Raw genomic sequence first — 13,228 nt, 5'->3', positions numbered from 1 at the left:
AAGTGTGAGAAACAGGTTGTTCAGGCAAGTTGGTATAGAAGAATGTGTGTGAGACACAGCAGCATACTAAAAAACACTTACCAAATATTCAGTTATTTTCAAAGATTACATGTGCACATGTTGCTAAGGCTTCATTCGTTCTTTGTATTTCTTAATTTTCTGAAAAATTTCTATTTGTCTTTGTGGTAGTGTCCAAATCCAACATTAGCATGAGAAAATTTCTTTGGGTCATTTATCTTCTCCATATCTTTCCCCATGAAGGAATACACATTCATTTGCTTTTAAAACTACGAGTGGAGTCAGAGATTGAGTCAGTGTGAATTAACTTCTGAATCCTTACCTAATAAACTTTATTCTCTTGTGTTTTACCATGGAATGCATGGAGGGAGACTGTTCAGTTCCTAGGAACTATATGAAGAGCTTCTCACAGGCCATAGGTTAGGAGTGACCTATTGCAATTAACTTATATTCTTACTCTAGTTTGCATTAATGTAATAACTTTGCAGGCAGTGTGATTCACGCAGCTTAGCTTCTGATGGAACTATTCCTACTATAAGAGACAGTGAGTCTGGGGAGCTCTGTGTCTTTTTCTTGCCTTCTCAATGATATTCTATGCTTGTGAGCATGCCAAGAAATAGCACAGGGCACCTATGGGTTGAGAAGACCATTATTTTTAAGCCAGCCAAGCTCTGCTTTTCTAACCATGTAGTACCTTTACAAATTCAGAAGCGTATGAGAGTATAGTTCACAGTCCTCTCAGATTATTGCTATGAGGGTATATGATCTGGTCCATTGTTTGTTCTGGGTAGCATTTGTAATACTTTGGCTTGTCTTGAGTCTTCCCACGTTTCCCTAGACCATTCTGCATCTTAAGTTTTGCAGATTTTATTGTGGATTTTTTGTGTGGGAGCAGTTTTGTGTTTTCAACTGGTATGGCAGGAGATCAAGCAGGAGGTTTTGGCTTGTGCACAGATTCTGGAGGCAGGTTTTGTAGAAGGTTGCTCCAGTTTTTGGCTTGTAAGCCATGGGAGCATATACCATGTATTACTTGATTGTAAGTTAGCCCACTCACTAAATAGTTTGCTGACCGCACACAGTAATTCAAGAAGAGGGCTGAAAAACAGAGATAGTACTGAATAAAGTACAGAAAAAACAAAACAAAACAAAACACCACCACACATCTGACATCACAGAAGAATCAGATGCTGAATTTTTCTTGAAAATTCCTAATTAAGTTGGTGGACTGCAACTATGTAGAGTGTCACACGGTGGCATTATTTTCTGTTTGAGACTGCTTGTTTGATATTCCAAATGATTATCTATGCTGGAATTACCTGTGTAATAAAATATATTTCATTGTAAAATGACCAAAGATGAATAGATTGTGCTGAGGCTGAAGAGGTACTTCTGACTTGTTCCACTTATCCTCCTGAAACACAAACTCTGGTAGCAAAGGCTAACGTAGTCTGTTTTTCCTTTTATGCTAACTAGCAGCGGAACTCCTATTTTCTAATTGCTGAAAACTGGTCTGTGTCAGGTACACATGCATGTAGGTGCTTTCCAATAAGAATGTGCTTTCCAATAAGAATGTGAAAGAGAAAGTCCAGAAAATTGTTTGAAGCTATACTGTGAATGGTGTCTAATTCATGACTCAATCCCAATTCTCCTTACAGGTAGTCTTTTGGTTTACATGTGTGACTATCCCGAGAATGCAAACTACAACATTTACTGTAGCCAAGGCCACAATGTAAGAAAAAGATCTTATTAAAAAAGAAGAAAGAAAGATGTGTATATTTCCCTGTATGCACTCTTTGTGTGTGGCATGTAATAGTCTTCCAGATATTTCCTTGGATCTTATCCTGGTTTCTTTAAACCCATGCAGCTCTTTGCTTACATTAACATAACTGAGGGAAGAATTTGTTCCTATAAGAATTAAATTTGTATTACAAAGGAAGCAGAGGCTTTTGGCAAATAACTTATCTTGCAACACTTATTGAACACTTAAATGAAAATCATAAAGCAAATTTGGATCAGAAGAGTAAGAAAAGAGGGTCTACATATAAACTATATAACTATATATATATATAACTATAACTATATAAAGATTTCTGTTTTCATGTCTGATAGAATGAATTTGAGGGTGACTTCTCAATTTTAATAAAGGCATTCACTCAGTGTCCCAAGGCACAGTTCTTTAGCCAACTTTTACGAAAAACAAACAAACAGTAATTGTATTTCCCAGTGACAAACCCCTGGCTGTCTCAGTGGTTTTTCATCCAATGCAAATGTAGAATCCAGCTGGGAAGGTGAACCTTTTTGGGGAAAAAAACAAAACAAAACAAACAAACAAACAAAAAAAACATCCTCTATGAGAACAGATCCATTCAAAGATCTCAGAAGCATCAATGGAACAAATCAATTAGAGCGGGGCAGGAAGGTAATGAGTAATCACACAGTTGTTTTTTAAGTAAGTGAAGCTAGTAGTTTAGTGAAGAAATTAAGTAGCATTCATTCCTCTCTATCTTACCTTTGTTGGAAGAGTAAAAGGCATATAGAAGGACTGGAAGTTTCACTTTCTAGGCCAATATCCTCACTTTCTGAAGAAGAATAGACTCATGACATGATCCCTTAACTATTGCTTGTAGGTGAATGCCAGACTGAGTACCTGCATTTGAGTATCAGCAGGTCACAGCTGCTCTAAGAAGTAGCAGTTGTCATGCTGGGGTTAGCAGGGGGCCACACTGGGTGATGGGTTTCTTGCCATTTGCTTGGTTTTGTGAAGTTCATCACAAAGTGGTAACTTGTGACATAGGACAAGTAATGTTCCTGTCTTAGTTTATACCCAGTTCAATTCAACACTGAATCTTGTAAGAGGTGTCAAGCATAGTCAAACTGAATGTTTTGTTTAATTTTAACTGGATGCTAAGGGGAAACTTTTACCTGTTTGCTTAGCTACAATCAGTGTTGACTTAAAGAGAACAGAGACTATACAAGACTCATCATATGGAAACGTTCCTAAACCATCTGTTTGTTGGTAGGTGTTTTGTTTGTTTGTTTTTCTTCCCAGTTTATCTTATGTCCAGAAATTCAGGTGTAATAAAGTTACAAAGAAATTACCAACCATCAGATCTTTACCATTTCAATGATTTTGAGGATTGTGAAAAAAGGCTGTTTTCAATGACATGGCTGTGAAATTACAACAGGGTATTTTAGCAAATATATTTTCTCCAGTTGTTAATCAAAATGTAGTGGGATGTGGAAATCACTGAAAGCTGCGGAAATGAACGACAACAAAAGCTCATTTTGAACTTCCCACATCATGTATTCTTAAAGAGAAATCTTATGTGTATGGTGACCAGTTTCTGTCACCACAAGGGAAATACTTCAGTAGTGAAATACGGCCCAGGTGTTGGATCTATCTTTTGGTCTCATTGAAAGGGACTTGATTAATGCCAAAACAAAAAATCTGAAGTAGAAAAAAAAATAAAGCTAGGTGCAATCATTCATACTACTGTGGTATGGTTGTGATGGTGTGTGAAACTGAATTTTTATATATTACTTATGATGAGGAGGGAGGGAAGAAGGGGGGGTGGAGGAAATGATAACATCTTCTCTTTGGCTTTTCCAAAAGGAAGAAAGATTAAAGTGGGAAGGAAATTTAGTAGTCTCCTTCTGCATAATGAAGACCTATGTCTAATAGAAGATAAAGATGGCATTTTCGTTTCAGGTAGTTCTGAGAAAATTTTTTGATGGATTTTGAAGGATTTTCTTGTGTTCTGTTTTAATAGGTGGAAACCTGTTGTGCTATTTGGATACAGCGAAGAACAGAACAACATCTTGCTACTGGAGTTAATCATTGCTTAATACATTGCTGTTGTCACTGTGTAGAATCAGTGAATTTTTTCACTTGCCAACCAATATAAAACCTGAAATAATCAGCATGTAATTTTATAAGAGAATGAATGGTAACATCTAGATAGGTGAAGAAGGAAAGAAAATTGATGCTATATAGGATGTTCTGGATGATGGACGGGTTATCATCTGGCCCTCAGTTTTCTCTCTAGCTCTTCAGGTCTACACAGACTCAGACATGCAATTAGTAAAATCAGGGGGCTGAGAGTAGTTCAGAGATTTGTATCATAACCCTAAAGGAAAATAAAAAATTGTCTTTGATACTATTATCATTAGTCTGATATATGAATTCTATTGATAAAAGAAAGAAAATGAGAGGCTGAGGGAACTGGATCAGAGAGGAGGAGACTTAAGGGGACCTAAAAGTAGCTTTGAGCAGAGATGAAGCATCTTTTGTCAAGAAGATAGAGCCAGGCTTTTTGCAGAAGTGCATGGTGGGAAGGCAAGAGACAATGGAGAAGAAAACAGGTTCTGGCTGCATGTAAGAAAAAAACTTTTCCTTACTTAGGACAATCAGGAACAGGTTATGGAGAGAGTTTGTATGGTTTCTGTCTTCAGAGGTTTCCAAGACCCAGCTAACCCTCAGAAACCTCATAGTTGTTCTTGTTCTGAGCAGGAGGTTAGACGAGATATCTGTTCTGCTCCTTTACAGCCTGAATTATCCTATGATTCTATGATGTTAATTCTCCTGAATCAAAAATGGTTTTGTGCATATTTGCTTTTTTTTTTTTTAAATTTTGTATACTAATCACATTAACTTAGAAAACAGTCAAAATTTCATTAGAGCATTGTCTACATGGCAATTCCATTGCCTACTTTTATTCCTGTGTCTTCACTCATGAATTTAAACTGGGGAGATCTATAAAACACTGTAATACTTCCTGGTTTGTACGTGGATTCTTTAAAAAAAAAAAAAGTTTCAAAATTATCTGTATCTCACTCTTGCTCTCCTTTTTGGTCATTATATAGTAACAAACATGAGAAAATGCACAATACAGTCTTTTATAATTTCATTCTAATTCAAATAACTTTTTTCTTTTTATTTCAAGTAATCATCATTACATATGAATGAAAAAGTGAGAGCACAACCCTTTTATAGACCCATACTTTTCTGTTTCTGATGGTTAGTGAGCAATCAGCTGTATTCTTTGATGAGTGCTTGGTCTGTTTCTTACATTTGTGGGAAGTCTTTTAGCTGTAATGGCTATAATTATTTTTAATGTGCTAATGGTTACAGACTGAGTTTTGGGGTGATCCATTTCACACTTACTTATTATGTTATTCTTCTGCTCAAATAAAAGTTATAGTAATCAGTTTCTTCCCATTAATATTGAGGACAAAAATTATTTCTGATCATCAACTCTGTTAAGTCAAGGAATTTAACATAGACTGTGCCACTGATGTCAGCAAAAAGAGGATTAAGGAGGAAGATTTAATTCATTTAACTGTAGCAGAAAAAGTCAGAAATGGCTTTAGCAGTTAAATTGCTTGTGACATAATTGTTTGTTTATGTTTCTAATATTCCTGTGGTGTATTTTAGAATGATAGATCATTTAAGTTGACTGGCACATCTGAAAGATTAACATTATACCAATATTCAGTTACCTTGTTCCGTAATTTAGCTAGTGTAAGAAGCAGTTTAACTGAAAAATGAATGCTAATAAAGTACCTGTTTAGTAATTCATTTTGAAAACCATTTGACCTTAACTAGACTGAAAGTAGACTGTAAAAATCATCATAGATTCCCTTCCTTGAACTTTTCACAATGCTGAAAAATGACTGAGGGAAAGAAGCAAGATCCAGTTACTGTACCCTGTTTGTACAGCTGTACTTCATTGAGTGGAGGCTTGTGTTACACACAGTTTGTGATAGGAAGTAAATGCTTTTAAAACAACTAAGGAGACAGGTCTTTAACCTCCACCTTTTCAGATGCTTTGTTCACTCATTTAGCTTCTGTCGAGGTCTTGGGAAACGTTTCAAATACAAATTATTATTGAGTACTGAAGCTCACCTGAATAATTCATCTCCTAGTGAGCTCATTAGAGAGAGATGAGTTAAGATTGTTTATTTATTTATTTATTTATTATTATTAGAGAGAGATATTACTAATTCTTGATACAGAGAACATTTGCTGTTTCAGGGACAAATACGTTTAAAGAAGGAAGAATTCTCAGACTGAATATTAAGTGAGGCTTATGATAGATGAAGTTAGAGTTTTAATTCAGCAATGGTAATGATTTTCAAGGACTTAGAGGACATTCAGAAATGATGTCATGTAGTCTGTCAAAAATCCATCAAAATTCATTATATTTTAAAATTTTAATTTCTAACATGTAAGGCTTTTACCTCCTGTTACAAGACTGTTTAGTCCCATGAAATGGTGAAGACACTTTAAGATTCATTAAGGGGATTTTTTGGCAGTGCTTCACGTTGCAAGAACATGTTAATCACCAGACCTAAACTGTTTGATTAAATACACACTATAAGATCATTCTGTGAATTAAATTCAAATATCTGCCAAGGGCACTTCTCTAATTGCTCTGGTGTAAGAAGTCAGTGGCAATGGCAGCATGCAGTTGATGGTCAGCCAGATAACTTTTAATTTCTGTAATCAGCTGAGGCTGTGTACATTTCATCCTTTGAAATATATGTGACCTTGAATTTAGTTTCATGCTACATATATATATATATATAAATATATATGTATACTGCTATATAACGCCAAAAAAGCATTATTTGGTCTGCATTAGCCACCCACTTCCACATTTTGCTATAATTAACATCTTCATAGCTTGTAGCATCTGATGGCCATGAACATTCTTGGCTTTCATTTCTGTTTGATAACCTCCCACTTAAGACTGTTCAGATACAAATATTTACTGCAATGAGGCCACCCAGGTTTGCACTTAAAGAGAAAATGCCTTGAAATACTATTAGGATTTTGAAGTATTCTTCTTCATTTTAGTACATCAGAGGTGTCATGCCTTCAGAACACAACTGGAATTGGTTTTACCCTTATTCCAGCAACTTTTTGGAACCACAACACAATAGAGTAACTGCTCTCCTTTAGCTGAATCTAGAGTTTCCAGCAGTTTTGAGCAAACAGCCATTTGTTTTTCCATTTGTGGAAAAGAAGTGGGCAGGCAATAGTTGTGTTTCATGGTCTGGGATACAAGTGGACTTGAAGATTTATGTGATTTTATGTGAAAACCATAAGCATAACAGCAGATATCAGTTAAGTTGTTTAAACAGTCAGCTGACATGTAACCCGGTCTAACCAAACTCATCTCTGGACATTAGTTTTCATTTCTTGTTATACTATATTATACTATGGTATAATAGCAAAGTGTAAATTGGGGATTTAGTTCCTTTTAGCTTAAGAAGGAAAAAATAAGGCCATAGGAAACAAATGTTGCTTTGTTCTCTGGTATATGCCTCATTAGAAATTATGTGTTTTGCAGAGGTTAATATACTGTGGGCAGCACACCAGGTACATCATAGTTCTGAAGATTACAACTTATTCACAGCGTTGAGACAATCTGTACTGCAGAAATACACCTCCTGGGTAAGTTGCACAAGATTTGACAACTTAATATCACCAAGATCTAGTAAAAGTGAAAATACAGTGTTTATTTCCCTTCAAAGAAAAACATGTAAATTATTTTAGATGTTAAACACTGAAAAGCACAGATGAAACTGAAGAATCTGAAAGTCATAAGCTTTAAAAATACATTCATTAATGATTTTATAGCAAACTTGAAAAGTGATACACTAATTAATTTTAAGAAGGGTAATTTTAACTCTTTTTCATATATTCATAACTTTCCAGGAAAAATGTGACTTTAAAAAAAAAAATTTAGTTATTCATGCATCAGTGCAAGAGAAGATCAGAATATAGTATACCTACTCTAGAATATGTCCACGTAGCTGAAAGGAGCAGAGAAATAAGAAAAGATTGCTTTAGACATGCAAACAGATTTATTTTTGTATCTGCTCATGTAATATGTCAGCACTCCAGTAAGTCAAAGAAATATGCCGCCACTTTTATCTAGCTTTATTTCAGATGAAATGTATTGTAAATAATGACCTGTGTATGCATCAAATAGAAATTAAGATAAGTACTCATTTACAGATTTAATTGAACATACTATCCAGTCTTAACTTTTGGGCACAAGGCAACTGCTGCTTTTCAACAGCTGCTCTCTCATATTCTCTTATGACTGTTTTTTTAAACTCATATTGTGATTTCTTAGTTTTTTTTTTCATTGTTGTTTGTTTGTTTTTGAAGTATAAAAACTTCAAAATTTGAACTCTCAGTATTAGATTTCAGAAGTAATTTTAAACATATTTTTATAGTTAGAAGATATATAAAAGCTGTCCTGCAGTGAGGTATAACGCTAATGGTGGAATAAACCTACAGTCCTCTGTGAATCTCTATGACTAACCTATGAGCAAATGACTCAAACAGAAGGGCGTGTGCTCACGAAAATCCAAATCCAGTGTAGCTCCATCAACTTCAGTGAAGTTTGGATTTATGTTCACATAACTGAGAAGGGGTTTAGTCTGTTGTTCTTAGTTGTTTCAAGCACATAACATTAGATAAATTTAAGCAGTAGGTTCCAAAAAAATTATGAGCTTTTCTAGAACTTGTGAAAACTCTCTCTTAGTTTTGCTTCTTAAAATATTCTCTGTAAATTATTATTTTTATTCATAAAATAGTCATCTGATGTTCGTAGCAGTGCCGCAAATATAAATGGCCATAAGGAACAATAGTCAAAGTATCTCTGTCACAGCCCCACTTTCTGTGTAAATACTGCCATGTTAAAGATTTAACTTTGAACATTTTACCCATTGGGACCATATGTACAAATGCTTAACAAAAACAATAATTCAAAAAAGACAAAAAGCCTGTGTGTGTACATATGGGTGTGTTTATGAGTATATTGTCTGCCTGAGTGGTTTTCAGGATGATACCTCAGAGAGTACAAAATATTCAGGAAGGCCAAGGTGTCTGGCAATCTTAGGTTCTAGAAACCATCCTCAGGACCACACTAGTATCACTTGTCAAATAATATATGTGCGTTTAAAATTGATTTGCTTTGAACAAAGGGAAAGCAACATAGAATCTATAATACTTTTGTGTGCAGTTTTTTTCCTGCCAATATTTGATATTAACCAAAACATTTTGTTAGTATAAATATGGGGATTTTCATCTCCCTGGAACTTTTGGAGAAAGAAAACTACTACACCTTTCAAAGCCTAAATGTGCACAAGCACTATTCCTGCTAATTCTTGCACTTTTATTTTTATTTTTTTTTGGACTGCCAGACTTGTCCAGTGCCTCAAAGATGCCTCAAAGCTGAAACCCGGTGAAATCTTTAGTTAATCTCTGGGAATGATTTATGTCACTGAATCTGTACTGTTGAATGCAGTTTCAAATCCAGTTTTTTGGACACTGTGAGAATGTTGTGGTGGATGATGTGGGATTTTAAGACTGTTCTGTTGCCAGCTATGTATGTGTTTTAAGTTAAGGAGTATAAGATAAATAAATTAGAATATCAGTCTCTGTGGGTTGTGCTTGTGCTGACTGAAAAGATTTGAAATGAAAAAGAGAAAATCATGCTTTAACTACAATCAGTGTGGTGTGAAATGTACTCTTGAACTTGGAACCAAATGTCTATTACTTCATGTCATTTGCACACAAAACATTTCCCTTTTTCCAGTAGAGGAGAGATGATGCAGACCTAGTGTTAAACTGAGAGATGGTTTTGAAGTCCATTTGGGGAGGAAATAGATGGAAAGAAAGTATATTCATTTTTAAGAGAACACCAGCATGCTAAGGTTGTATACCTTTTTGCTACTGATGAAGCACCTAGTTAAAGTGTAATTGTGAAAGAAGAATGTAGCATATACACCTTGAAAAGTTTTGGCTTAATTCTTTAAATACCAGTTCTTAACTTTCGTCCAAGGGTAAGATTTAATTGCAAATATTAGATCCATAATAACTTGATAGTTTTAAACTGTACTAAGGTTTTAATTATGCTTTGTTGATTTTAATGCAATGGAAATGTTTGTATATAAATTTCAAAAGGGTAATGGGTAACACTTTTTTCCAGCACAGAATCACAAAGTTGACTTCTTTTCTACTGAGGAGTCTGACAGGTCTTGGATCTGTAAAGGATGCTTTTTTTATATTTACCTTTATTTCCTGAGGAATCATCACAAAAGTACACCCCATGTGAGCTGCCATGGAGGCAGCTTTCCTGTGGATCCTCACTGTGCCCCACAACCACTTCGCTTTGTGCTGATGGTGAGCCTGAAAGATCAGCAGGTAGCCACAGAGACGTGTCCTGGAGAGAAGTGGGCTCAGCACTGGATCTGTGCAGGAAACTAAGCCCTTCTGCTAAACCTCAGGATCTTCAGACTTTTCCCTTTCTTTCTTTCTGGAAGCATTCATAAGCTTTTGCTTACATAAGAGAGACAGAAAAGTAGGGCATGACCAATTCAGAGAGCATGAAATAATGTGGTGGACACACATCCTTCCGAAAGGGCCGATGCCTTAATTCTTGAGGCATAGTTGTGATGCAGCAGCTCCAGATATGAATTCCTCTCCACCCCCTCAATAAGTGCCTTTCCCATCAGGTTATCAGTTACTGTGGCTCTGCCTCAATCTCTGTTGCTGAACCCACAAGTGGGAAAAGATCTGAGTGTGACAAACATTTTTTCTTGAGTTTTGACCAGAAGTTCCATCTTTGAGCCAGGAATGATTTTCTCCTACAGATTAGTGAAAGCTGGTATGTTCCCATGAAATGTTTTGATTTGGTGAATTGGCATTTCCAGTGAAAAAGTACTTAGTGATTTTTTTTTTAACTGACATTGATCTTGTTGCAGTGGAACCATAAGTAGGAAATTTATTTTTTTATTTTTATTTTTTTTAAGATAAGTTTTCATTTCTCCCTATGGGTTCTGATTTTGTGAATGACCTCTCAAATCCTTTCTGTCCAAAATTAAGCTTACATTGCAAGGAAAAATGAGGCAGTTAGGAAAGCATTCTCCCTTATCAATCTGAAATTTACCTATACATTTATATAAAATTTTCCTCATCTCACCACTTAGCAGGTGGTGAGTACTTCTAGTACTTATTGTGAAAAGTAGGTTAGAAAGTAAATATGAATATGATCCTTCCTTTGCCTGAGTCATCTGTAAATACTGTCAAATTGCCCATGTTAATTTTAGGGAAAAAGCATATCATCTTTAACTCTACTTTAAATCCAGCAACCAATCCCATGCATAATCTGAACACAATTTTTATTTTATTTATTTTATTTTATTTTATTTATCTTATTTCATTTTATTTTTTTATTTTTTATTTTATTTTATATTTTATTTTATTTTCAACTTCCTCTCCATTCCTTTTGAAAATTTCCCGCTCTTATCATGTCAATAGACAGGTACAATCAGTAATAAGAGAAAACTGCATTAGCATTACCAGCCACGTGTCCTACTTCTTCATTGGCTTCATTGTAAGATGACCTTTGAGAAAAACCATGCCAGCACCCTAGATGTTGTGAGACAAATATCTTCCAGTCCTTTCTTTTTGGAGCTTCCCCCACTTTTAACAATTAAATACTAAGAGGGCTCAGGTTGGTGGCAGGAAGCAAAAGGATCTCAGACAAGAGACTGACTCTATGCCAGTGTTCAGGTTATTTCTTCTAAATTGTGGGAGACTTACACTGCATTTCTGTCTCAGATCATGGAGAATCATGTGTTTGAAAACAGTTCTTCTATTTGTTAATCTTGTGCATAAGGCAGTCTGATCTGCATTAAGTATTTAACACATACCTACCTCTACTCCAAAATTTCATGCCTAAATGCCCCACCTTCATGATGGCATTTACTAGCGTCCACCTTCAGTAAGAGTTCATATGAACTGTTGTGAGTTTACTTAGACCAAGTGATTCTTAGGGATTGAATGTGAAAATTTCACAAGAATATATTTTTCTTTTTTTGTTGTTTGTTTCATAAATATTTCACAAGTGCTTCAATCTTCAAGAATCAGACTGATTAAAACAAGGTTTCTTTCCAGTACTTTGGTCTTGTTCCAGTGTCGAAGCCTGCAGACCAAGCTGGGATTGGAGGGCCTTAGTACTCATGACAGTGAGAAACCACTGTGGTGACTTTCCCAAGAGCATCAGTCACATCAAGGGGATGGGGGTGCATTTGTTTCATAGCCCCAGCTTGATGTCTTACCTATTGGGTAAAACTCTTGACAAAAACCGTGGGAATATCATAATTAAATACCATATAATATGTGTCATTTTTTTGCAGACCTATGCTAAAAGGATTTATGGCTCAGGAAGCCTGTCATGGTTATCTTATTGCTTTCTCTGATATTCAAAGACTTGATTTTGTGAGAAGGATAATAGGAATTTGAATCTGTACTTTAGGAAAGGATTAATTTCTCAGTGCAGCTGGTGTAACACAAGGTCAGGTAGAAAAAAAAAAAAAACACAACTTTGTTCTGATGAAAGCAGACTGACTTCTTACATGTGAATGTCTTGTAAGTCTCATCCTATTGCTCAGCCAGTTAAGCAACTAATTGTGAAATTACTGGGACTCCACTCTGTAAGAAAACATGTTTCCTAAGGAGGCAATTTGCTGAAACTATTTTCATGCCAGCACATCTTTAGAACCCAGCAATGTATCAGGGCATCAAGAGAGATGCTGTGAGGAAGTTAGGGTGAGAATTTATAATTAATTTTGAAAGTGGAGCAAACTACCTTACCCTGATGATGCTCATGGAGGGAGTTCAGATGGAAAGGCTATAATGCTATAAATTCCCGCCTTGCTTATTCTGTGATAATTCTCCCCATTAAGTAAAGCCTTCATGTCAAGGATACGTTGCTGCCTGCTACATATAGTGCAAAGAATAAATATCTCATCTCAGGATTTTTGAGTTCTTTTCTTGATTTTGCTACTTGCTTGCTTTATAACTTTTGGTAAATTACTTTCACTGAAATTTGTCCCGCTTGCTTTTCCATCTCTAGCAGTAACATAATAAACAGTATGTACTCTATATAACGTCCACACTACAGAGGCTTTAGAAAATGAAATTACCTTATGCAGTGCTTTGAGCTCCTGAGATTGTACTTCATTATATCACCACAACTTTAGTGTAATAAATATAATGTATATTTTCTTTTTAATTTTTCAGATGTTCAACTTGCCAATGGCTCTTTTCATTCCGCCATCAGTGTTTGCTGTTCATCTACAGTTTAATCTACTTTACCAGTTTTGGATACATACAGAGGTAAAC

At 35.4% G+C, this 13,228-nt stretch overlaps 1 protein-coding gene across 2 annotated transcripts in view; it reads left to right on the top strand.

The window, feature by feature from the left end:
• AGMO (alkylglycerol monooxygenase) overlaps window positions 1-13,228 on the top strand; it is a 199,047-nt gene that overhangs the window by 70,546 nt on the left and 115,273 nt on the right. For both annotated transcript variants that reach the window (XM_066991780.1, XM_048068248.2), the window contains exons 4-5: window positions 7,374-7,477; window positions 13,127-13,222. In XM_066991780.1, the coding sequence (XP_066847881.1) occupies window positions 7,374-7,477; window positions 13,127-13,222 (200 nt within the window). The remainder of the gene's footprint in view (window positions 1-7,373; window positions 7,478-13,126; window positions 13,223-13,228) is intronic.

Source organism: Anser cygnoides, chromosome 2 (genome assembly GCF_040182565.1).
Source record: "Anser cygnoides isolate HZ-2024a breed goose chromosome 2, Taihu_goose_T2T_genome, whole genome shotgun sequence".
Classification (NCBI taxonomy): Eukaryota; Metazoa; Chordata; class Aves; order Anseriformes; family Anatidae; genus Anser; species Anser cygnoides.
The sequence above is the reverse complement of the archived record's forward strand: the minus strand, read 5'-3'. Positions and strand labels throughout refer to the sequence as shown.